The sequence below is a fragment of the Acipenser ruthenus genome, chromosome 7, assembly GCF_902713425.1.
Source record: "Acipenser ruthenus chromosome 7, fAciRut3.2 maternal haplotype, whole genome shotgun sequence".
NCBI lineage: Eukaryota > Metazoa > Chordata > Actinopteri > Acipenseriformes > Acipenseridae > Acipenser > Acipenser ruthenus.
This window is the reverse complement of record NC_081195.1, coordinates 24,243,953-24,270,032: the sequence shown is the minus strand read 5'-3', so window position 1 is coordinate 24,270,032 and position 26,080 is coordinate 24,243,953. Positions and strand designations below refer to the sequence as shown.

Genomic DNA, 26,080 nt, shown 5'->3' with positions numbered 1-26,080 from the left:
ATTATGATCAAACAATTAGCATGTTATACAAATTGCATTTAGCAAAGAAAAATTAAATAAACTAAAGAACGGGTAGGAAAATCGTACCACTTATACAATATCTCAGGCATTCAAGGTTGCACCTGTCTGTTTTGTCTGTCGTGTTGCACAAAAGGGGTTTAAGAATGTCAAAGAAGTAAACAAAATGTATATAATAATAATAATAATAGACAGGACCCCACACATACTTTCCCAGTCGGAAGTTTCAATAAACAGTGTTGCACAATACTATTATACCGTGATTTTAACATCAGGTCCCTTGATTTGACGCGTGACAGCGCCCTCTCGTGTTACGTTATGGGTGTGCAGAATGTACACCGTTTCAGCAATACAACAGGCAGGTAAAGAACTACTGTACAAATCATTCAAAATAAATAACGAAATAACAAGGAAGAAAGTTTCATAAATGATAAACTTTAGTCAATAATAATAACAATACATTAAACTAAGCAGAAACCGTTTTTTCTCTGTGTTATTCAATGGTCATTTTCACCCACAGGGCCTGAATGCAGGTTTAATTGGGCTCAATTTAAAAATTGAGACCAGGGTTGGAACAAACTTTGGCCACTCCTAATTTAGACAGATACGCAAGGTAAATATGAGCGCCCAAACATTATTTATTGCTTGATACCAAAACTGATGAAGGTAGAAAGTCAAAATGCAGTGTCTGACTAGAGCTTCAAAAAAGTTTTTATTAAAATACAAATCAAACTTCGAACTAAATAACGTTCGGCAGTGAAAAATGGAACAGCAGCAGCAGCAAAAAAAAAGACAATTCTTACATAAATATATTTTCATATTTTCTGTTGACAGGAGGTGTATCCTACAACACGGGTGACTGAGAAACTGCGTTGAAAACACCAACAAAGCACTGTGTACCCCAGCAAGCCACTTATCGCAATTCTAACAACACAAAAATAATTAGTCTAACCCTTTTTTTTACTCATAGTGCACTTATGTACACTTCTATTGTTATGAGCAGAGTTGGAGTCAATTTGGTTGTATTCCATCACCTTTTTAAAATCAATTCCCAATTCCTTTTAATTGTTGTTAATGATCTAACCATCCATGATTTTAATTTAAGTCGTTTCATTTAGGCTCATTTTAACAGAATACTGTGAATTGCAATTTTTGATCAATGTTTTAGAATTGATTAAAAGGGAATTGACTTCAATTCTGGTTATCAATCCCCCCACCCGCCCCCAGAAAAAGAAAAAAACACTGTGATCACAATTATATTATTTACCAAAAAAAAAAAAAAAAAAGTGTCAAATGTAATTCCTTTGGCTCTCACTAGGAGGCAGTATGAAGCATCATGCATAGTTTGATTTTCTGGTAATTATTTTCTTATTAGGTGTCAAGTATGAGGCTTGGTGTCTTCACATTCAGTATCAGAGTCCATTTTCAGACAAAGTTTTTCCAACATTGGACATTGTTGCTAGGCAAAAACAGGCTTCCAGTTAGCGACCCTCAATTCTGACTTTTGACCAAAAGAATCTCTTATGATTCTAATAGCATTCTGTTCAGTGGTCATAAAAAAAATAAAATAAAAAAAATACCCAGTGCCAAAATAAATACCGGTAATAAACCTATTCTTCTAAAAAGTTGTTTTGATCAATGTTTTTGCATAACCTTACAAATACAACAATTCAACAAAACATGCCCCAAAATACACATTTTGACGTTATGCAGTGGCCAAAAGCACGTGGAACCACTTTATCTGTGTTTTTAATGTATTTTTTATTAAACCAGAGATCTTCTTAAGCCCTTTTCCTGTTTGGGCCAACCTGACCCTCATCAGCTATTGTTATTTCAAGTGACACCCACAATCTTTTTGCTTTTTTTAAAAGGAAACATTCTCATTTCCAATAACCACAGCCCCTTTTCTTTTCGTTATTCCCTGTCAGCTGGGTGGCTCTGGGGCGTTACTGCTCTCCGACGACCTTGATCAGACTCTCCTGGTTTTCTTCGGACTGCTGGATGGCGTAAACGTAGGTGCCGTTGTCTTCCTCACAAATGATCGCCACTGTCTCCCCTGGTTCAGAAACGACAGCGTTCGTCTGAAGATAAGCCTGAAGGGAGTAAAAACTGAAGCATCAGCCTGGTCACCTCTTACCAAAAAAGACATCACTGCACTCGAGCAGGTACACAGAAAGGCAACTAGGCTGATCCCATGAGCTACGAGAACAGGTTAAAATAATTAATGAGCCTAGAAAAAAGAAGGGGCAGAGGGAACTTGGTTGAAGTCTTTAAAATAGTAAATGGTCTAGATAAAGTTAACCCAAGGCACGACTTCAAATTTAGCACAGAGCGAAACAATGGACGCTGAGTATAGGTAAGTTTTAGAGCAGAAGGGAGAAAGCACTTTTTTATTCAGTTATGAATGAATGGACTAGCCCTCCAGGTGAAGCAGTAGGATCTAAAACACTGGGAACATTTATATAAAAACAAATAAAAAAAAAGGACTAGATTCGCACATAGGTTTGCATGCTTACGAAGGCCTATAATAGAATTGATTGAAAGGGATTGGGAAATGCAAATTGAATTGAAAACAAGTGAATTGACCACAACCATGACAGCGAAGACCCACCATCTCCAGCAGTCTGAGTTTCTGCTCGGACACAAGGTTCTCCTTCTTCAGTTGCTGGACGATAGTGTCCATAGCGATCAGTTTCTCCAAGTGCCGACGATGCCGCTGCTGCAGGATCTTCACCTTCTTCTGGAGCCCCACGATGACAGCCTCCAGCTGCTCTGTGCTCAGCGTGTTCTTATGATACCTGGGGAATGAAAAGTGGATAAAAAAAAGAATTACAAAATTATTTTCCCAGCTTGTATTTGATGATAGTATTAGATTTAACTTGAATAGCGATCGCTCGGTCTTAAACACGACATGGAACTGCGAATGATGAAGCTTGGAAAAAGTGTGTAATTGAACTGTAATTGATCAATTATATGGCACAATTACAACTAAACATGTGTGCCAAAGTTCAACTACAATTACGTTGCAATTGCAATTAATTACAAATTACACCGTTACAATTAGAACCCAGGTGTGGTTGCTAGCACTAACACAATTGAATTAAAATGACTCCCGGTAGCCGACAGCCAATGGGACATCATGCTCTCGAACCTGTGCTCTTCCAGCTCCTTCCCGATGGTCGTGTCCTCCAGGTCACAGCCGTCCACCTTCTCCACGGTCATCACCAGGGAGCGCGGGGACGCGCTCTGATTGGACACGATGGGCAGGGTGGAGACGATGGGGAGGGTCAGTGCGGACGACAGAACAGTGTTCAGGGCTGTGGGGCTGGGGGTTGGGTAGCCAGGCAGCTCTGATGCAACGACTGTGGTGTTGGGAATGGTCTCAAAATAGGCGATAATCTGCAGGGAGGATCCCTCCTCTTCCGGGAGACTGGGAGACGGCTTCACTACGGTATCGATGGAAACGTTTTCAATAGCGAGAGGCTCACCCTGAACTGTAGGGGGCACTGCCGCTGCGCAGGTCCCTTCCGAGCTCATAATCACTTCTTGCACCTCCTGGAGGAAACCGGAAATTTCTGTGACCACTACCGAACTGTCAGGGTCAGGGAGGGACGTTTCTGGAATGATAACGGCCTCTGATTGGTCAGAATCTATTCCGCTGCTCAATAAGGGCAGTCTTTGAAAAAGCGTCAAGGGGAATGCTTCCCCTTCTTGTCTCACAGCTAATGGGACCCCCTGCAAAGGCAAAACAGCCTGCACAGCACCCGAAGAGACGCTCTGAGCTAAATGGGCAGCGTCCACTAGCACAGGCTGACCTGGCATGCTGGGGTCTATTGCTATGGTGTAAACTTGCACTGTATTTGGCTCGTTTGCTTCCAAAAGCCCGGTAGCTGTCTTTTCTGTGGGAGCCACAGAGGTCTCAGTCTTGCTGGATGTTTTTGGTCTTTTGTCCGGGATGCTCGGTCGTTGACTGCAACTTGATTTCCTTTTCTGGGGTAAAAAAACAATAAAGCATGTCAGGAATATACATCCTGTGCCACGGCTGAAATAATTCAATCAGCAACGACATTTCTACCTTTAATCACAACGATCCCAAAGTGCTTCACACACACACAGTCTCATACAAAATGTAATAAAACAGAAATTAAAAAGACAAAGAAAATAGTTTAAAACTGTAAAAATGAGAAAAAACTAAGATAAAAAGCTTGTTTGTAAAAATAGAACATTTAGAGTCTAAAACAAAAATATAATACAATTTGAATAATTTGTATTGATTTTTTTAATACAGTTTAATTGTAAAATTAGAAAAACTAAGATCAAAAGAACAATTAAACAAAATAAATAAACAAATTGGAATGAGACAATAAGACACAAGGCATAGTATAGGAGGCTGTGTGGTCCAGTGGTTAAAGAAAAGGGCTTGTAACCAAGAGGTCTCCGGTTCAAAACCCAGCTCAGCCACTGACTCAGTGTGTGACCCTGAGCAAGTCACTTCCTTGTGCTCCGTCTTTTGGGTGAAATATAGTTGTAAGTGACTCTGCAGCTGATGCATAGTTCACACACCCAGTCTCTGTAAGTCGCCTTGGATAAAGGCGTCTGCTAAATAAACAAATAATAATAATAATAATAGTAGTTTCATTCCAGGTTATACTGCAAGCTTGATTAACCACAGTGTACAGGTAACAAGCTCAGGTGTGTTTTTATTAAACTCCGCAGTAAAACCAAGAATGGATCAAACTGCTATGCAACATGAGTCTTATTTCCATGCCTGAAACAACTTACAAAAAAGACCTATTATAACTGACAGCCTAAAAAAAAAAAAAAAAAAAAATGATGCCAACTTTCTTATTTTTGCAAAGAGGTGCACGAAACAGGGCCTCAAATTTAAGTTGGATCTGGTCGTTCAAATTGTGATACTCGAGTCGCTCTCAAAAGCATTTTAAGAAACAAGCGCTCAATTCCTTGTGCACCTCAAGGGATCAAAGCAGAAACTGGCTTACTGCGTGGCAATCAGACGCGTCAAAGACAGTGGGCACGGCATCGCTGGTCAGGTAGCGGATGCCCCAGCGGAGGTCAAAGCAGCTCGGGGTGAAGTGTTCATTGCAGAGGTGCTGGTGTTTGGACGGGACCCAGTTATCCCTCTTCATGTTGGCCAGCCATTTCTTCAGGCGATCTGGCTCATGTAGTGGATACCTACACAGGCAATGCAAAACTATAACAAACCTCCCCCCCTGACGTTACGATACATACAAAATCATGAATTGTTCTCATGTTTAAAACATATAGGGATGACATATGTAGTTTTTTTGTGGTACCAGAGTGAATGAAATTACTGTAATTTGTTTATTCAAAATATTGAAAAACAGTTTACATATGGTATCATTGAAAATTTGACATGTCCTTCACGTCCAGCCAGCTGCGCAAGGTGAAATGGGCGGGGTTATCTCCAGGCTTCCGTAGATTTGCACTGGAATTTTTTTTTGTATTTTATCTGTGGTTACCATATTATAGTTAGGGTGTGCTACGGAAATATCTTTGTGCACGGCTCGTGTGGTCGTTAACCAGAGGTTTTTTGTCAGACCCCAACACCGCAGTCTACAACGATACAGATAATCGATTTATGTCAGTCACAGTTCCCTGTGACACCTCAAAGAACGCGGTCATTAAAATGTATATAGCATTACTGGGTTAAAACTGAACAATGAGATGACAAAAAACAAACTTTGGTAATTTATACAGAAACGTGAACGCATGTGTGTCTATGTGTGAATTGCACCTGCCAACTGATCTTGTACAACGGTAACTATGTTGTATTTTGTCACCCTAGTACTTACTAGAAATATACAATTTCTAACACATTTGTACAATTAATATGAAGTTTGTAACTTCAATATTTCACTCTGACTCGTATGGTAAAAAGCAACGCAATCGTGGTCTGTAATTTCACTTACCACGACGAGCTAACTTTTCTTAAGTCTACAGTCAGCAGTGGTAACATGACTAGCACAGAAAAGCATACATACGATTAGTTCAATACTTACTTGTAAAAGCTGATTTTCCTGTCAGAACTGGTTTGCCCCGCACTATTGTTGCAGTTTGGAGCGGTACAATATTTAGGCATGTTATTATTAACCTGTAGTTAGTGACCGGAAGTAATAAACCCCAACGGGAGAGATTTACAATAGTTTTATGAAATAATCATACCCAGACTACGAGCTACAATGGCTCTCTCCCTGTACCCTGTCACATGGTTCCTCCCCTAACGGCTTCACTACTGCAAAGGTCGCAGGATGTGAAGCCAGACATGACGTAGGCCATCTTTACTAATGGCACGTTGCGCTTGTCCAAATATTCGGTTCTTTACACTGGTGTAGCCATCTAGCGGCGTACAATGCAAACTGTTATCATAAAAAAACATTTAAAACCCTTTCCGTCGATACGTGTGATCAGCTGACTCCAAATACAACGCTACAGTTTATAATTGAGATATACCGGTTGGACTATGGTTGCACCGTTCCTTGGATCGTCCCGGTTTTACGGAACGTGTCCCAGGACCATAAATTGAGGACAAATTAGATAAATCATGATGGAATATTAATTGGTTGTCAATACTATAGTAGTAATGATATCAATGTTACCTATTGGGTGAATATTGGATTGCTATAACTCAAACTTGCCATATGTAACACAGGCCTTGCCCCACAACACCTGCTTACCATAAACCTTTGATAATGTTATAACAGAATGTAACAATATGGAGATTTTTTTTTAAAGATATGAAACAATAAAATGGAATCACAGACCAAAATATCGTTTCTTACCTTCTCATTAAAACTAGAAATAGTATCATTGCTCTCCACCTTTTTTTTCTGACATTGTATTATAGTATTATATAATTATAGTATATAGATATTATAGTATTATAGATAGTGGTCCTATCTTCCAGCAGAGATCTGCATTGGGAATTCTCAGTTAGGAGTGCTGCTTTCTATGCATGTTAAAAATCCCAAATATAGGCATACATACATAACCCCTTCAACCAAACACCCATGTAATGCAGATGTTTATGCGAAGTACCAGTTATGCAGTCTGTAATAGTGAGCTACTTATTATCTCTAACAAAACAATCATTAGAGCAGGAGTTGGTTTCTGCCGTTTTATTCAGATTTGGTGATCCGAGTGTTTAAGCCATAATTATATTTTTCATCAAGCAATAAATAACAAATTAAGAAAGAGTCGTTAGGCAGTGATAGCTTTGTGTGTCTGTTTATTATTATTATTATTACTGCGTATTCTTAAACACAAAAGGCGTATCCAATAACAAAATCAAAACTTATAAAAACTCCGGGGAGAGCCGATGTGGGTATTACTCCCGTTTGTCTGTCTCCGTCAGAAAGAATCGTGTGTGTCCTTCTTCATCCCTCCTCGCCCCCAGTACATTCACTTATATTTCACATTCAATACTCTTCAGCTGTGGTCAAACGTTTTGCATCACCCTATAGAATTAACACATTGTGCTTCATACAGTCGTGTTTCAAAGTGAATTATATACTGCTTTGTAGTCCCCCCCCCCCCCCCCCCCCCAATATACACAATAACTGTAACTGACAAATAACTGACAAATTGAAAAATCTGACAATGCGAAATACTAGTATGGCTTCCTGTAGACTTTTGCAATACACATTTTGTAGTTTATTTGATTACATTAAATAAAAATATAAATTGTTTACAGTTTTTTTTCTCTCAATCTGAAAATTCTAGATGATGCAAAACGTTTGGCCACAGCTGGAAACTAGACACAGACTCTGGGTACGTTACTGTGTCTGCACAGGTAATTCCAGACCAAACTGTCCTCTTCGTTAGATTTCTGAAAAATGTGCTGCAGACATAAAACACAACCTGATGAGGAAATATCCCCAAAACAAAAAGTATTAAAATCATATTTCAGTATGCTATGTCAACACCAAGAATTTAAAATCCTTCCCCCCTACCCTCCCGCTTATGAGCAATTTCATCCTTCTTACATGCAATCGCAGTGCACCACTATGCTGCTGCTTCCTGATCAGGGTTGATCCAATTCCATTTCCAAATCAATTTCCTTTTTAAAATCGATTTAAATTCCAGTTCCTTTGAAAGCAGTTGAACACTTGTTGCGATCTTAACTGCTTTTCATTTGAAGCCAATTTAATTGAGTGAACAGTGATTTCAATTGAAGTCACCTGTTGTCGCTGTGCTCGTTTTAATTGCAATTTTAATCAACGATGTGTTGGAATTGATTATAATGGAATGGGAATTGGAATTGGGAATGAATGGGGCAAAGACCACGCTCTGTCATAACAATGCTTTGGAAATGACAGAAATGCCCTCAGCACTCAAACTCACACGTCTATGACTTGACAGCCTAGTGCCTTTAAAAAATATACATATATATTGTAAAGACACACCAACACACTTTGCTATTGTGCATTTTTAAACAGAAAGCCAGTCCACAAAACAAAACATGGATAACCCATACTCCATGATACCCTAGGTCTTTTCAAGGCTCAACTACAGACAAAAGATTGGTTAACAAACCAGTCCTACACAGGGTTCAAGCGAGTTTGCCCAGCCATGTATAAACACAGGACTGACACGGTCTACAAGTAAACTGTGGGCTTTCTTTCTACAAGGCTTAATAACATCTGCAAGTCTCTGCTTATGCTTAAAATCTATGTATTTGATTTTTGATTTTTTTTTTTTTTAAAACATACAGTAGTGTGCGCATTTTTCAGAACACCCCGTTGCTTCTGTTGTTTGGATTTGTTGTGCATGTGAAATCAAGCCACTGCAGGGAGGCATACGAACGACGTAGAATGACAAATCTTGAGGTGTTCTAATACATTTGCACGACTGTATTTAAACAGGACTCCCATCATCGTCATAAGGGATGTGCGGCCAATTTGACTTTCCCTTTAAGAGAAAAACTCTTTGCAACCCTTTATAAGCCTGAATGTGTCATGTAAACTATGAGAAAACTCCCACTGCCTGTAACTGGAAACTAACATAGTTTTTATTGCATCAAAATTGGGAGTCAAGGGTGTGAGCCATTTCAGCTTCAAGATTGAATTGTTTTTCCCCCCTGTAAGCTTTACAGCCTTACTATGATGCTGGCGATCCTTTTGCACCAAATCACGTAAAGCCAGTTCTTGCTGGTAGTTCATTCTAGGTTTCAGGTACACCTAAGCCTTAAGGGCATGTTCTATGCTTCCCATACAGCACTGTGGTAAATCCTATTTCTGACTTCCAGTGTTATCAATTGACCTTCAAGACAGACTGCGGGACCCACACAACCCTTGACCACTCCCATTTCAACAGCTGGGGAAGACATCCACCTCGACTGCATCAAGTCCAGCCCTTGCTGGTCATTAAAATTAGCCAGCAATCAGACTGACGAGAAATCTGCTCTCAGGTAAAAGCATTTTGTTTATGGTAGCCTGTAGCTGTAAACCTTGATCAGTTTCAAGTTTTTACAAAAGCAGGACAGGGCGCAGGGTCACCGGATTTACCCAGCAGCCCAAGTCAATAACTTTAATTTTTTAGTGCGACTTGAAATGAAAATCAGAGACAGTTGTGTCTGGAGCAATCAGGTTTTCGCGACCCTGATATTCTTGAACAGAAGATGAACCGAAGATCCCTGCCTATTTTTATTGTGCGTCCACAGTGACCATTTAAACTACACTTAGGGGCCAGTCAGATACACAGCCTCTGACAATCTTTGTTCTATCAGACTTAACAGCCACTAGATTATACACAGGCTGAGGTGAGGGGAACAGAGTGGAGATTTCAACCGTCTCTCCCCAACTTCCTTCCTCGCCTCTAAATCTTTAGGCTGTGTGTCGTTTTCATAAATAGAGTCTTTATAAATACAACCCCCCAGCGCTCCCTTCAGTTTGTTTTTCCAGATCAGCGGACAGGGTGGGTCAGGTGGGGTTGGTGGGAGGGAGGAGGAGGAGGAGGAGGAGGAGGAGGAGGAGGAGATATGGAAAAATAATTGGACGAAAAACAAACCAAAGTCTCGCTGCGGCGGGTGAAACCCCCCCCCCCAAAAAAAGACCCAGCACAGTTACATCATTCCCATCTGCATCAGTGAGTTAGCGTAGGCCATGGGCTGGACATTCGGGTGAGGCTGAGAGAGAGAGAGAAAAATAAAACAGTGTTTATACATTCAATCACAAATTCTGAATAAAACTTAGTCCAGTAAACACTTGTTTTATCTTTTTAGTTAGCTAAATAATTGGTATAAACAGTCACTGACAAAAGTATTGCCCCTCTATCATTTAAGAAAACATTGAATCCAATTTTTGTCTTGACCACCATCTGCTGTTGCTAAAATGTTGTTCTTTAACAGATGTTGGAAATAATTATCTTTTTTCTGGCTATTGACTTTATAACACAGCTTAGTTACTGTGTAACATTCTTCAATGAATTAATATATTTTGAAATTAGTTCTATTACATTTTCATAAGACTTAATGTAAAGGTGCCAATACTTTTGTCATGAACAAATATTTGAACTTGCTAAAGTGTTTTTTTTATATATATAAAAGAATGTTTAAACTTCCAGAAATTGTGTATTGTCACATTAATTCTAAGGTTCACTAAATGGTTGTATTTAGTGCCAATACCTGTGCGACTATAAGTGACCTTACAGAACTGCCTGAGCCTGGACGTCTGTACTCACCACAGCTGTGAACTGGTGGAACTCGGGTTTGAGGTCTGACCCCCGCAGGTGGATATATGCACCTTTGTTCCCCATCTGGTCGCTGTGAGAAAGGAATAAAAACAGTTTACAGACTCCCTGATGCACAAGCCAGGCTTTCATCTATACACAGGATAAGATGTACTGGAACTCCAACACTAAACTGTGATTGGCTGATGTCTCGCATGAGGTTTATGATCGTGTCTCAGCGACTGTGGACTCACCAGTAGTTGGGCGCTGAGAAGACGGTGATGCACTGCCCATTGTGTGTGACCTCATACCCCTCGGACTTCATCTCGTGGCTGCGGATGATGTAATCCAGCTGGTTCTGCTCCAGGAACCGCTTAGTAACGTCCGGCCCGAACTGACAGCTGACCCCTCGCTTACTGACCGACCGGCCGTCCTGAGGGCAATGAGAAGCAAGTCAATTCCCAACCTCAGGCTGACCGAAATCTTTTTAATTTTAGCGTTCAAAGAGCCCATCCGGAAGCTGGTTCATGGAAGACGTTATACTGCAGCACAGGGATATAAATAAGACTCCCGTTGCACAGCAGTGTGATCCATTCCTGGTTTTGCTAAGAGTTTAATAAGACACACCAGTGCACGTTACCTATACACTGGGGCTAATCAGTAAAATTTTGCAGAATGTAAGAAGTTTTGTACGTTGTATTGCTTTGCATGCAAAGGGTATAGAAGCGGTAAAGATGATTGTTTTCCCACACCAGCCTTGCAAAAATTTCAATCTTAAGTAACTTGTTTATAAAGGTGAACGACGATACACAAGCATATAATATTTGTTGCTTTGTATGAAAGGGATCTTACCGGAGCCTGTGGGTCAGACCAGAGCAAATCACACATTGGCCCTGAGAAAAGAAGACAGTCAAAACTGCATGGTGATCAAATCCACTACACCAAAACCCATTATTCTGTAGGAATACAGCTATGGTGGCTAAATGTTTATCACCTAGAATTTTAGAATTGAGACATAATTAAAATAAATAAATAAATTTACACCCACCCACCCCTTGTTATGTCGGCCCTCACTATACTGCAGATTCAGATATAAAAATAAAATATAATTTAGATATTTTATTTAATATCATGTAATCAAAGAAACTACAAAATGATATTGCAAAAGTCTACCGGAAGCCATAATAGTAGTACAGTATTTCATGCCAGATTACAAAAGTCACATTATTTTTTAATTTGTGTCAGGTATATGGAAATCTACAAAGCAGTATGTAGTGCAACATGTTGACGTAACATTGTTTAGCAGCTTTCATTCGACTTTATGAAGCAAAATGATTTAATTATACAGGGTGATGCAAAACTTTTGGCCAGGATTTATGAAGTAGTATGTTGTCCTGTACCTGAATCTGGAGGCTGCCTGTTCCTGTTTATTTTCCTGAGGTCGTCCAGCGTTACCCCATCTTCGCTGAAAAGACCCCCGTGCATCACCTAGCGGGAAACACAACAGACTGGGGTCACAAGCAAGTTTGGTTGGCTCAGCTTAGCCCTCCGTGGAAATTACGAGTCATACATAAAGGACATCCCACCAAGGGGCAGAGACACAATTAGGGCGATGGACCTTTAGCACACAATAGCAGGGGGTGAGAGACTCCAAGCTAGGAGGGAAAGCTGACTGTAGCCAATATCGTTGCCTTTTGTTTCATGAATAGCCCTGATGCACCATGTTACTGAAGGATGGCTTAGTTCAAAGTGATCAAAACGCTTCAAAGAGGACTTCTCTGCCTGCAGCTAAAATTACATTAGGTAAACAAACTGGTAAGCTAACAATGCCCGGTTTCTGATGTGAACAAAAGGCTACTGAAGAATGCTGTAACCCTTCACTGGTGATTGAAATGGGACTCCTATTGCATAGCAGTTTCACTCATTCCAGGTTTAATTACAAGCTTGATTAGCCATAGTGTATAGGTAACAAGCTCAGGTGTATCTTATTAAAAAACAGGATTGGATTAGACTGCTATGCAACAGGAGTCTTCTTCCCATCCCTGCAATTCACTCAGAGTAACATTGCCCCCTACTGGCTGTGCTGAGTCACTCTTACCAGCACTTTGCCGTTGATGGACTGTGCCAGGGGCAGCCACTGAAACACTTCGCTGAACAGCTCAAACATCTGCGGGGTGTACTTTGCTTTCACTTCACCCTCGAACCCGTACATCTGGTTCATGTTGTCCGTCTCGTGGTTCCCTGCAGGAGAAGGCGACGAGAACCTCAATCATTTCACCTGGTTAAAATTCTAGGGCTGGACGATTTTCATTTACCGGCCGACAATGATCACAACAGGCATGACCATCTTAAATCATGTTTTAATTCCCAAATAATTCTTACTTTCTACATAGTTAGCTTTAAATAAAGCCATCCTACTTTTCTGACCCACAATAAGGGGGGAGGGGACAAATCTTTTTATGTACCAATGTATCTATTTCCATCCCTGCACATGATGAGAGGGGAACACTTTGGCAGCAGTTTTTAGCTTTAGATGGTTGTCAGAAACACCATTAATTGCTGATAATGCAATTCTAGATAATATTTCAGTAAGATAAAAAAAACTACACAAATTAGACCCGACTGAGTGGCGAGACACACAGGTTCAAACTGTGATCTCTGCTATGCAAAGCAACACGTCTTACCCCTGAGCAGGTAGAAGCAGTCTGGAAACAGCAGCTTGAAACCAAACAGGGTCAAGATCACTTCCACAGAGAAGGAGCCACGGTCCACAAAGTCCCCATTGAAGAGCTACAGCCTGGGGCTAAGGAAAAGAGCAGGGGGCACAACAGATGGGCCAATTCACAAAGTGCCTAGTAATAACCATGTACAGCTATGGCCAGCACCTAGAATTTTAAGATTGAGATCATTTAAATAATAATAATAATAACAATAATAATTATTTATATATTTTATTTAGCATCATGTAATGAAAAAAATACATAAGTCTACCAGTAACCATAATAGTAGCACAATATTTCATGTTAGATTTCGAAACGTCACATTTTTAAATTAGTCAGTTTTTTGCTCAGTATATGGAAAACTACAAAGCGGTATGTAATTCAATATGTTAACATAACATTATTCAGCAGGTTTCATTCGACTTTATGAAGCAAAATTAGTTAATTCTGTAAGGTGACTTTTGGCTATTGCTGAAAACATCCATAGCTTTAAGCACTCAATCATAAGACCCAGATTTAATGTGACAGCAATTGAATTTTGAGTTCAATTATGTAATGCACTCTGGAATAACTTTGCTGCCTGCTTTAAAGTAACTAAAGCACACTGGTGAATTATGAGGGTATCTTCCGGTACTAGAATCCCTTGATGAAATAACAGGCTAGCAATGGAAGGGTGTGTAACACAGTACCCATCTACAGTATCATTCTATATGTAGATTCCACTGAAATACACATTTAGGAGTGGGGGAATAGGGAAATGGTTACATGAATAAAAAACTGGACTGCTAAGGGTACTAAAGTAGAAACCCATTAAAAGTCGTTTTTGTTAAATACTTTGAAACACACAAAACTTCCAAGGGGTGTTCTGCTCCAGCTCCTACTGCATGCGCTGTGATAGAGTGGATGAGCCGGCATTAAAACGCGCTCAGTGACGCGAAAAATGCCTCAAGGACATAAGATCACTCTCTAATCATGTAGAGAGATACAGTGCCTTGCGAAAGTATTCGGCCCCCTTGAACTTTGCGACCTTTTGCCACATTTCAGGCTTCAAACATAAAGATATGAAACTGTAATTTTTTGTGAAGAATCAACAACAAGTGGGACACAATCATGAAGTGGAATGAAATTTATTGGATATTTCAAACTTTTTTAACAAATAAAAAACTGAAAAATTGGGCGTGCAAAATTATTCAGCCCCTTTACTTTCAGTGCAGCAAACTCTCTCCAGAAGTTCAGTGAGGATCTCTGAATGATCCAATGTTGACCTAAATGACTAATGATGATAAATAGAATCCACCTGTGTGTAATCAAGTCTCCGTATAAATGCACCTGCACTGTGATAGTCTCAGAGGTCCGTTTAAAGCGCAGAGAGCATCATGAAGAACAAGGAACACACCAGGCAGGTCCGAGATACTGTTGTGGAGAAGTTTAAAGCCGGATTTGGATACAAAAAGATTTCCCAAGCTTTAAACATCCCAAGGAGCACTGTGCAAGCGATAATATTGAAATGGAAGGAGTATCAGACCACTGCAAATCTACCAAGACCTGGCCGTCCCTCTAAACTTTCATCTCATACAAGGAGAAGACTGATCAGAGATGCAGCCAAGAGGCCCATGATCACTCTGGATGAACTGCAGAGATCTACAGCTGAGGTGGGAGACTCTGTCCATTGGACAACAATCAGTCGTATACTGCACAAATCTGGCCTTTATGGAAGAGTGGCAAGAAGAAAGCCATTTCTTAAAGATATCCATAAAAAGTGTCGTTTACAGTTTGCCACAAGCCACCTGGGAGACGCACCAAACATGTGGAAGAAGGTGCTCTGGTCAGATGAAACCAAAATCGAACTTTTTGGCAACAATGCAAAACGTTATGTTTGGCGTAAAAGCAACACAGCTCATCACCCTGAACACACCATCCCCACTGTCAAACATGGTGGTGGCAGCATCATGGTTTGGGCCTGCTTTTCTTCAGCAGGGACAGGGAAGATGGTTAGAATTGATGGGAAGATGGATGGAGCCAAATACAGGACCATTCTGGAAGAAAACCTGATGGAGTCTGCAAAAGACCTGAGACTGGGACGGAGATTTGTCTTCCAACAAGACAATGATCCAAAACATAAAGCAAAATCTACAATGGAATAGTTCACAAATAAACATATCCAGGTGTTAGAATGGCCAAGTCAAAGTCCAGACCTGAATCCAAACGAGAATCTGTGGAAAGAACTGAAAACTGCTGTTCACAAATGCTCTCCATCCAACCTCACTGAGCTCGAGCTGTTTTGCAAGGAGGAATGGGCAAAAATTTCAGTCTCTCGATGTGCAAAACTGATAGAGACATACCCTAAGCGACTTACAGCTGTAATCGCAGCAAAAGGTGGCGCTACAAAGTATTAACTTAAGGGGGCTGAATAATTTTGCACGCCCAATTTTTCAGTTTTTTATTTGTTAAAAAAGTTTGAAATATCCAATAAATTTCGTTCCACTTCATGATTGTGTCCCACTTGTTGTTGATTCTTCACAAAAAATTACAGTTTCATATCTTTATGTTTGAAGCCTGAAATGTGGCAAAAGGTCGCAAAGTTCAAGGGGGCCGAATACTTTCGCAAGGCACTGTACAAGGATGCAATTAAGCCTGGTAGTCTTTCAAGACTGTGACACTGCACAGGAAAAGCAACCACTCAACACAAACTAAAATGTCGCATACTGTAGATAGGCATACCTACATTTATTGGTATGGCAGTTTTTTTGTTGTTGTAAAATGTAATCCCTTTTTTTACTTTTTAGTTTGTTGTAACCTGACTTTTCCAAAAGTTTTTCAATTATAGATAGATAGATAGATAGATAGATAGATAGATAGATAGATAGATAGATAGATAGAGAGAGAGAGATAGATAGAGAGATAGATAGATAGCATTGCTTCCATTACCTGAACTCCATCTCCTGAGCTGAAGGGCAAACAATACTCCTTCAGTAAAAGAACCACGCAAAACACCAGAATTTCTACAGCGCTTTTCATGAAGAGCCCTCAAGGTACTGATAAAATCCACTGCAGCTATTCTGAGCTTTTGCAAAGCAATCACGACACAAGCAAGGCAAGATGTGGCCACCACTTAGAATAGGTAGTGACCATCTGGTTTATATATTTTAATACTTTTCTGTTTGTTCTTGCAATGAATTCCAGGACTTGGGATGCATTCTGAATATTCAACAGGGACAGGTCAATTCTTGCCATATTGTAGTCAAGCAGTTTATATTTCTAATATATAAAGTGCTTAACCATTTTAAAAACAGAACATAATTTCAGAACGAGAAGAGGCTGGCCCATCAAGGCTTGTCCCTACCTAGCACGCAATATGTCCCTACATTAATTTACTGGACAGATTCTAATCTAGGACAGTCTTCTTTAATAGGACAGATCCCTATTATTTTATGTTAGAAAGCTATTTTATTCGATTTATAACTTATAAAACTTTTACTCAGCTTTCATTTAATTTCCTCTTGTTCTACTAATTTGAAGTCATGTCTTGGATTAACTGATCTATACCGTTTTGGATTTTATGAACTTCAATGATATCTTTGGCAAGTAGTACATAAATAAATGAATCCAAGGCACAATAGAGCAGTGAAAGGATACATAGGGGTTAGTCTCAGAAGGCAAGCCATTAAGTTCAAATATATTCAGCAGGTCGTAGAACTGTCCGTGTGTGTCACCGCATATAGTGATCTTCTCTGTCTAGAATAGAAGCACAATGAGATGTTAGCTTGTTACTGTGAACAAAAGCAAAAGCCAGTGTCGCAAGGTCACGGGAAAGTCAAAAAGGCAATGCATTCAAAATCCAAATGGGCACAACCGCTGATGGGACCCACATTAGAGTGGATATCACCGCTGCCTTTGGCAGTTCAATTTAAATCAGGATCCAATTAAGATTTTTATCTTCTTTGACGCATAGTTATTTAATTGCTACTTTGCTAGTTGATAAAGATTCTAAATCTGTCTCAAATGACAAGTATGAAATACTGGAAAGCAACTGACATATTAATCACTTAATCCTGCCTTACATTTTTTTTTTTTTTATGTACCATCAGCAAATTACATACCTCTTTTATTGTAATTTCTACAAGACTGGGAAGCTTGGACAGAAGATCTTTCACCTGTACCAGAATCTGAAAAATAAATACAAGATTATGTTCGAGACTCTCAAACTACAGATCCCCTTTTAAAAATGTATTAGAAAGTGTCACAAGGTCACAAAAAAAACGTAATGGGAAACCCCCCAGTTTATCCTTCAGCCCTCCCTCCCTCTGCTTCTCACCTGATAGGCACACTTTCTGTGCAGTTTCTTCTGCCCCTTGAACCAGCTCATCATCTCCTTCATGAACTTCATTGTGATCTTTCCCCCTTCATCCAGCTTGGGCCCCGAGTAATCCTCCTCGATTGCTGGGGACAACCGTTTGATTCTAAACATTAAAAAGGCGATACCAGAACGATCCGACTGTTCTGTAGCGCTGCCCGAACCGATTATTCAGATGGAGAGCTCCACCAAAATCAGATGAGACTTATTGGTGTTGATCGGGCTAATTTACCATTCAAAGTTAAACGCCTAGAATGCAATTAGACAAGCATTGCCATTGCCAGCACACACACCTAGTCTTTCTTGAAGTTAAAGCCACATCTGGGTAAAAGAGAGAGAATTCTAAAATATATATCTTACACTAAGGCAATCATATCTTTTACATAATACAATCTGAGTACTGAGTATCGAATTTCAGATCCTCGCCCCACACTGTTTACTCACTCATGCTCTCAATGTCCAGCGAATCCACCACCGACCTCTTGAGCTCGTCGCTGGCGATGGCTCGTTCAAACGCCTTCTGCTTGACGATCTTACTGCACTCCTGGTATTTCAGCTTGGCATCCTTGTCATTGGGTCGCACTTTTACTACCTGGTGTGAACACAAAATGAAGTGTAGGAACAGGGTTTAGATCGTCCTGGGACTGCAATTCAAACCAACAGAGTTTATAAAATGGAAAATAACTGTTAAGTAACATTATGATATTACATGGTTTTACTGAAAGCTATGCAGAGGAAAATTAAAATATATATACTATATATATATATATATATATATATATATATATATATATATATATATATAATTTTATAACTATATCAACAATAAATATCTAATTGGAAGAACATGTTTATTTTAAGTGGTTTGTCAGATATTCAACATGTTTCTGGTGCAAAGTCCAAATTCTTTTAAAAACAAAAAAACAAAATGCTTACAAAGCTTTGCATAATTAACTCAAAAGATTAGCTTTAGACAATACTCTTAGTTGTTTCTTACTAGTTCTGCAACACTAGCAGTTTGTTCAAGAATAATGGAAACTTGGCACAGTGGTAAATTGTTTCGGACAATGGCCCAGTATATTTTGTTTCTAGAAATAAGGTATTCAGGTCAGGTATGAGAATAAGCGACCATTCAAAATGAACTACTGGTGACTAGGGATGCACTGAAAAGCTTCGAGTCACAGTAGCTTTTACTGCATGTGGTACAGCCCAGAGGGCAGACACTCGCTCTCCATCACCCCCTTGACAGTTGCTCACCGTTTCATAGTCCTTGAGCGCTGCTTTGAACTTCCCCAATGCCATGTTGGAGGTGGCACGCCGGTAGTACCCCTTGATGTAATTCTTGTCGAGCTCCAGGGCGAGAGTGGCGTCTGCCAGGGCATAGCCGTAGCACTCTGTGCGGAGGTAAGCCAGGCTGCGATTCCCATAGTAGATGGCATTGTCAGGGTTCAGTTCCACAGCTTCAGAATAATACTTGATCGCATTCTCATAGTCCTTCTCTGCAACATCAAAGGGAAAAAGACTGTGTCACACATAAGTATTTACTAAAATCAAATGGCAGCTTAAAGAGTAGCAAAATGACAAATGTAACTAGGAAAAGCTTCAGGATGTTTGTGGTCATATGCATGTATCACGTTTAAACACAATATCAACCTGTTTGTATTTTGACTGCGCTTCCCAAAGACTGCCCTGAGACAATCCACCTCTGCATAGAAAGAGACAATGTGGAGCACACAGAACCATATATTTGGGACGGAAATAAGTCCTATTGCTTAGCAGTTTCACACATTCCAGATCTTGATACAATCTTGATTAGCCCCAGTCTATAGATATATGGAAACAAGCTCCTACATTAAATGTCTTATTAAACTCACAGTGAAACCAGGAATGGATCAAACGGCTACGCAATGGGAGTCTTGTTTCCATCTCTGTCTACGGCTCAAAAGCCTCCTGATCTAAGTGCCAGCAGATCTACATGTCACTGCTGTTTAACCCTTTATGCACGGCACCCTCAAATCAGGATGGATAAAAACATAGACATGGAAGATGCAAATGCATGGATATCAAGACTGCTCAGTCCCTGACTGCCTTCCGACACCTCCTCAAGACACACCTGTTCAAAAAGCATCTGTGAACCTCACAACTCTCCACTATACTGGACTACATGGCACCCAACTGTACCAGTACTTGCATCAGCTTGTACTTGCACTGAACTGCTCCATATTTTGCTGTATTATACTACTGCTGTCAATTATATCTATTCTCTGTATCTTGTACTTGATTTTACTCTTAGATGTTATCATCCCCCCATATAAAGCAAGGACAAAAACTGAAATCTATTTCAATGATAAAGTCTTTAGTCTGTCCACACACCAAAGAGATCCACATGCAATGTTACGAGATAGCAGATTTTTTCAAATCAATTTTACGAAGCAATTAAAAAATGATGTAGTTTGGTAGTTATACACACTTCATGATTTAACCAATTCTTAAATTACTTTAAATTGTGCTCATTTTCATTCACGTATGTTTCTGATCCACGTGACTCAGTGAAACGACTCAGACCGCTTTATATTAGTACACAGATCTCAAATCCGCTAAATGATTACTGGCAACTCTGTGGTTGGATCTTGAAAATCGAACCGGGTAGCGTTTAATGCAGGGTACAGTTGTCTTATTTATGGAATATACACCCGCATTATTATTATTATTATTATTTATTTATTTAACAAAATATTATTTAAAAATCAATCATTAGCCATTACAATTCTACAAATAACTGTTCACGGTTATTACTTTTCTCGGTGATTAATCAGCGACACCCACATACAGTCAGTACCCCTTGTCCCATATGAACTCTCTTTCACAGTATTTATCCACGTTGCTGTTTCGTTTAAAATGCATAACAATAAAGGTTTTTTTCTGCCGCAAAACTTAATAAGCACAATGTTCAGCGAACAGTATAAGTACACCACGACCAGATATAAAACCACTATCTTCCATTTCGGTTCCAACAAGATTCAACAATTTATTACTCTCACAAGTCATTTTCCCCACGATGCATCCGTTCAGCTCAAGCCTATATGACTTAGTCACCGGCAGCCCGATTTTTTTTTCTTTTTAATAAACGACACGACATGTCTCCCTTACCGCTTCCTGTGTGTGTCCCCTCACCTGCCTCGTCCGATTTATTTGTGTTTTGCATATTTACCTTTAAAGTAATTATTTGCCTTCTCCTTGAGCATTTCGCTGCTTCGTTCCGCCTCTGCCATCTTCACGCTGTCGCAATCCGCCGCGCCCGCCATACCGGTAGCTTTGCCGTCGCAAACCCTCTGTTCCCATCAACAAGCTGCCGCAAACCGCTGCTGCCATGGAAACCTGGAGAAACGCAGGCTGTCGTTCAACAACCGAAGATACGGGTAAGAAACTGACGCCATTTTGGCTCTGCATGTTAGTAAGCAACGTGTATTAGAATATGGAGCGATCAGAGCCACAATGTCGATAGCAGGGCTGTAGTTTCATACCATGCTCCATTTTGTAACGGTTATGTGTTTTACTCTGTCCTCTGTAGCTTTGGAAGACTACGCACTTTTAGATCGCTTTACAAAACCTTTTTTTTCCACAATATAAAAATATAAACGTCCGAATTGTAAAAAAAAAAAAAGAGTATGGTAAACGAACTCAAACTAAATGCATAGTTAGTAAACAGTTAGATCTATATATATATAATATATAGTGCTTTTTTGGTTGGATGGAGAAACGATGGTTTATACCACCACCAAGTGGACGTTTATGGTGTTACACCCAAATCTGTCCCCTAAAATCTAGCATAATCTGCCTAATGTTAAATTATTTTGCGACCATTAAATTGCTACTAGATATGTATGTGTGTATGTGTGTTTCAACATCAGTAAGAATGATTTTATAAGTCATTTGTCTAAAATTAGAGACATACAGTATAGTATTTTTTGTAAGCAAGATAACATTAATGATACCGGTAACTGAAACAGCATGAAAGATCTTAATCGCGCTTGCCCTGGGACGCTTGCGACGCTGGGAAATGAAGTCTTTCTTTTTCACTTCAATGCGCAAGCGCAGCTGTGAAAAAAAGGCAGCGATGCTCACTTTAATGCGCAACCTGAAGACGTTACACGCTGTTATTGTGCTTGTGTGTTTACAATGTGGATCTGCAGCGGCCACGCGAGACTGATAATTCCCCAACACAAAATTACGTGATAGTCATCACGTAATTACGTGATTTTTATTTTATTTTATTTTTTTTTATGTATGGCTATGCAGGGTGACCAGACGTCCAGATCAAATTTGAGTAAACGTTGGAAAACCGAGAGTAAAATGTGACATTTTTATTTTCTCGTTAGGAAATATGATATATGTGGCTGTTGTACTGTCTCGCTGTGCAACAGCACACCCTACTGGTTTTGGGCGTGTTGTTTGAGTGAGTTGTTTGCATTGCATCTGTGCGGCTATACAATCACGTTAACCTGCAGTCATATGATGCGGGATGCGTCATGTGGTGCGTGCCGATGTGCGTCCTGTTTTACTGGCAGTGTCATGATGGCTGGTGTTGTTGACGAGCCAGTCACTAAAAAGCAAAAAAAAAACGGTCCAAGTACCGAGCGCAGTGGAGAAAAAATGGATTCAATCATATTCCCATGGTCTAGTCATCCAGTTAGGATTAGGATTATAATTAGGATTTCACGGACATTTAGAGGACCTGTTTAAACATTACATACACCTAATATTTCAGAGCACTATAAAAGCCTAAATATAATGGTACGTGCTTCCTTACTAAAACAGAGTGCAGGCATTAGTTAAAAGGCAAGCAGGCAACATCTCCCAACAGCTGCCGCCGACATTCTCTGTCTGGTGGTGATCTGAACATACATTGAGACTGCACGTCTGCATCCACTGAATTGGATGGAAGTGTACGGCAAAGCTTTGCCAAGTTATACAGACGTGGGCATCAATTAGAAACAGTGCCAAAACTCGGTTACCAAAAGGTATCTGGCAAGTCCATATGCAGCACGTTCGTTGTCGTGTTATTTGTCCCATCCAGGAATTTATTTTATCAGTACCGAGTCAAAACAAAGAAAACGTGACTATTCGGGTCTAAAATTCTAACTGCGTTTAAAAAGTAAACAGCAGGTTGTTTGAACCGAGGTAGCTGTGCTTGATTGGATCTGTAGTGCTGATTTAACTTGGCTACAACCGACACAGGAATATTTTTTTTTGTCTGCGCTGACTTCCAAGTTTGTTTCCTGAAAGCTGTTGTTTGTTTTTCGTTCTGTTCACAGCCTGTGTAGTAGCCTTTTGTTTAATGTGGGATTTTGAAGTTCTAGCGATCGATCGTATTTTCTTTAACTCACATTACAAGATGTGCGAAGGAATGATCTCCATCTGCATGTACAGTTTCTTTGGGAAATGTCTTGACACGATCCTTAGTCGAAATATACTTTGCTTGTTTTGCTTTGTCGTCCATTTTTGGTATTTTGCGTCTAATGCTGAAAACTAGATTTTAGCAACCTGAATCAAAACAATGCAGCACTGCCCGTGTCCCACCTGCTACGCACAGTACAGCAGGTCACAGAAAAAAGCCAGTACAGACGCACTGATAGGCTGATTAAAACATCGCTGTCATCTGAACAGTAAAGAAGAAGGTTAACCGCTTTGGAGTATTCGTTTTTGCTTAAGTGCAATGCACACAGGAAGGCGAAGGAATACAAAAAGCCGATCTACAGAAGAAAGTTGCGTAGTTTGCGTCGCTTGCGTTGTGCAGTCGTTCACGCGGTTTCTTTCCTCAACGCACCAACCTAAAGTGTTCCGATTTTTCACTCTTGGTATCTGGTCAGTCTAGTCTAGCCAATGCATAAAGAAAGAAGCAAAACTAAAATCATTTATACTCTTCAAGTAAGCCTTCAAATACAATTGCAAACATGTCTGTGGTAATGCGTGTTTAATTTCATCTTACCAAATATAAGCCTTAGCGATCGACAATGGATTTAATCGATGAATTGTTCCAGCTTTTATATATTACATTATCATGCATGGGCAGAGTCATTAACGTTTTGTCCAGTGTTCTATTTCCACGCCAGTACAAACCTATGCAGGCCATTTTTACAAGAGCCCCAAGATTTTTACAATTAAATACTCCTTGTTGTTTAACCTACTATCTAGCACCAGATGGCACTGCAGTCGTTCGTTGCTAGAAACCTGCCCTGTGCTGTGTAATGCAAGAGAGCACCTTTTGTTGTCTAATGGAAGATACATTTAAAAATGTCTTTTTAAATCGACGTGTCAAGAGTCCAAAGGGCTTTGAGGTTGAATTTGAACCAAAAAGATTTTAAACTGGCTAAACGTTGGCCAGTGACAAGATTTATGATCAGTTGAAATAAATTGCTGCATTATAATTTACAGTACAGGTTTAGAGCAGCATTTTTTTGTATTACTTCCCCAGGCGATGCTTAAAGCATTTGTAAAATAATGAGTATTCTCTTTCTTATGTGCATGCTTCGAGTCTTTCCATTGACCGGTTTTAATCTTGGTATTTTCAATTTCTCCATTAATCATCCGATCTACGCGATGGATTGATCACACCTCTTTGCTAGTTATATGTAATTGTATTAATTTACAAAATATTAACATAATGCTATTAACTGCATTATAACCTAATATACATACATTTACTTAATCTGACAGTTTGAAAATACTTTCATTTAAAATACAAACTTAGCTGCTGTTTTCGGTATACATTACGTAAGTTTTCAGGTTTCAGACTAACAAAGGTTACTTACTGAGTGTTATTTTATTTAGGTTAACAGAAGAGAAATTATATTTGAGTGCCATTTTATTTTAGTCAACTGAAGAAAAAAGTATGATAGAGCTGTTCACTTTCTGTTACCGATTGGAAGAAATAGCTACTTTGAATAAAGAAAGTCCAGCACCAAGTTTCTTCAACTTTGCAAGTCCTGTATTTGCTACAACAGCCACACAAGTTTGTCTTCAAACTTCCAATTAGTTTGCTGGAGATTCGAATAACAAAGATGCAACACCAGAGGCATTTCTCAAAGCAACATCTTATTACGCTTGCTGTGAAGTCACCAAGGCGGACGAAAATGTGGTCCGAATAAAAACTATTTTTTGCAAAAGTGTTAGATATTTATAATGCGCTAGACTCGCTTTAAATAAATCCGATGAAATATTTATTCCCATTCATTTCAGAAGAGCAATTCATTCAGGGGTAATTTCAAGGCCAGTTTCGTTAAAGTTTCCCCGGTGGAGATATGAAAGCCTGGTTGTTTTTTTTTTTTTTCATCTGGACCAGCTGTGCATAGCAAATAGAAATAAAGCACCTCCATGAAAAATTAAAGGCTTAATATAAAAGAGGCGCATAATAAATTAGACATCTGAAAGGGTTTTAAATATGTTCAATAAATCAGTTGAGAATCAACCCCAGAGCAGCAGACTTTATAACACTCAAATCCAAAGAAAGTTCACCCCACAGTACTCTTAATAAGGTTCGTTCTGCCGCTAGTCACTTCAACCACGTGTCTACCAAAACACAGTATATACACTTACTTACTGTATGTACAGCTGGGGTTGGGGAGTTTGTTGCCAGAGACTGAATAACCAAACACTCTGCCCGATTTTGCTGAACCAGAGGAGTAAAAGGATGAGAATGTGAAACTGCAGCCTGGCTCTTATACAGGAACCGATAGCATGTTTCATCCCAGCCCAGCTAATGAGTAGCTCCTGCTCTGGTTGTTTGGCATTGATATGCTTTTCATTTCTCTCTCACTCTCACCTGTCTCAACCCTGGGTTTTGCATCACTGCCAGGCAAGATCTAAGTCACCAATCTATTGCTATTCTTCTGTACAGTTTGCAGACTAGAAACAAAGGTCAAGTCAAGCTCAAAGCCAAGTAAAGGCAGATGTATAGAAAATGACAATATCTCAATAGGAGAGCAATCCAGAGCACCACTCAAAATGATTACAAACATCATGGACAGCATGCAATTAAAACAACATGTAAAGCTAATTGCTCCTTAAGCAAGCAGAAGTGTTTAAAGGCAGGCATTCGTTTTACACTTTAAACAACAACTTGAAGTACTGGTGTTTTGCCTTCTGACATTTTCCTTTAACACAACAGGTCTTTGTAATTCCAGTTAAACTGGTTTAGATTAGAGCTCCTGCACATGGAATTACTGTTGCCAGTATCACCAAGTGATGTCCTAACTGCAGTGCCAGAACACTGAGGTTTTGC

General features: G+C 39.7%; 2 protein-coding genes across 4 annotated transcripts; both read right to left on the bottom strand.

The window, feature by feature from the left end:
- Positions 1–711: 711 nt before the first annotated feature.
- On the bottom strand, positions 712–6,371 carry LOC117415110 (THAP domain-containing protein 5-like). Of its 3 annotated transcripts, none has more exons than XM_034025084.3 (5): positions 6,060–6,371; positions 5,019–5,249; positions 3,170–4,008; positions 2,630–2,816; positions 712–2,111 (listed from the first exon to the last, which is right to left on the bottom strand). In XM_034025084.3, the coding sequence occupies exons 2-5, from the start codon at positions 5,163–5,165 to the stop codon at positions 1,965–1,967; spliced, it is 1,320 nt and encodes a 439-aa protein (XP_033880975.3). In that variant the 5' UTR covers positions 5,166–5,249; positions 6,060–6,371; the 3' UTR covers positions 712–1,964. The 3 variants fall into 3 exon arrangements, with proteins under 3 accessions (XP_033880975.3, XP_058882658.1, XP_033880976.3); XM_059026675.1 differs by having other exon boundaries at positions 5,019–5,211; XM_034025085.3 differs by having other exon boundaries at positions 5,019–5,230; positions 6,060–6,140.
- An 897-nt stretch (positions 6,372–7,268) lies between these two features.
- LOC117416070 (serine/threonine-protein phosphatase 5-like) lies at positions 7,269–21,173 on the bottom strand. The gene is made up of 13 exons (XM_034027106.3): positions 21,011–21,173; positions 19,057–19,298; positions 18,244–18,391; positions 17,761–17,885; positions 17,546–17,611; positions 17,082–17,180; positions 13,410–13,515; positions 12,824–12,966; positions 12,126–12,213; positions 11,578–11,618; positions 10,980–11,158; positions 10,738–10,819; positions 7,269–10,183 (listed from the first exon to the last, which is right to left on the bottom strand). The coding sequence occupies exons 1-13, from the start codon at positions 21,102–21,104 to the stop codon at positions 10,121–10,123; spliced, it is 1,476 nt and encodes a 491-aa protein (XP_033882997.1). The 5' UTR covers positions 21,105–21,173; the 3' UTR covers positions 7,269–10,120.
- Between the last annotated feature and the right edge of the window lie 4,907 nt (positions 21,174–26,080).

What these genes read in the sequence shown, in the direction of transcription:
- LOC117415110 (XM_059026675.1), bottom strand. Translation starts at nt 6,139, where the DNA reads ATGCCTAAATATTGTACCGCTCCAAACTGCAACAATAGTGCGGGGCAA. An exon ending in AGGAAAATCAGCTTTTACAA is followed by an intron (nt 5,212 to 6,059) that starts GTAAGTATTGAA and finishes TTGCCTGTGTAG; the next exon opens with GTATCCACTACATGAGCCAG. An exon ending in AAGGAGCTGGAAGAGCACAG is followed by an intron (nt 2,817 to 3,169) that starts GTTCGAGAGCAT and finishes TTCATTCCCCAG; the next exon opens with GTATCATAAGAACACGCTGA.
- LOC117416070 (XM_034027106.3), bottom strand. Translation starts at nt 21,104, where the DNA reads ATGGCGGGCGCGGCGGATTGCGACAGCGTGAAGATGGCAGAGGCGGAA. An exon ending in CTTCTGAGACTAACCCCTAT is followed by an intron (nt 13,516 to 17,081) that starts GTATCCTTTCAC and finishes CCCAGGCTGTAG; the next exon opens with CTCTTCAATGGGGACTTTGT. An exon ending in TTCTCAGCGCCCAACTACTG is followed by an intron (nt 10,820 to 10,979) that starts GTGAGTCCACAG and finishes CCTTTCTCACAG; the next exon opens with CGACCAGATGGGGAACAAAG.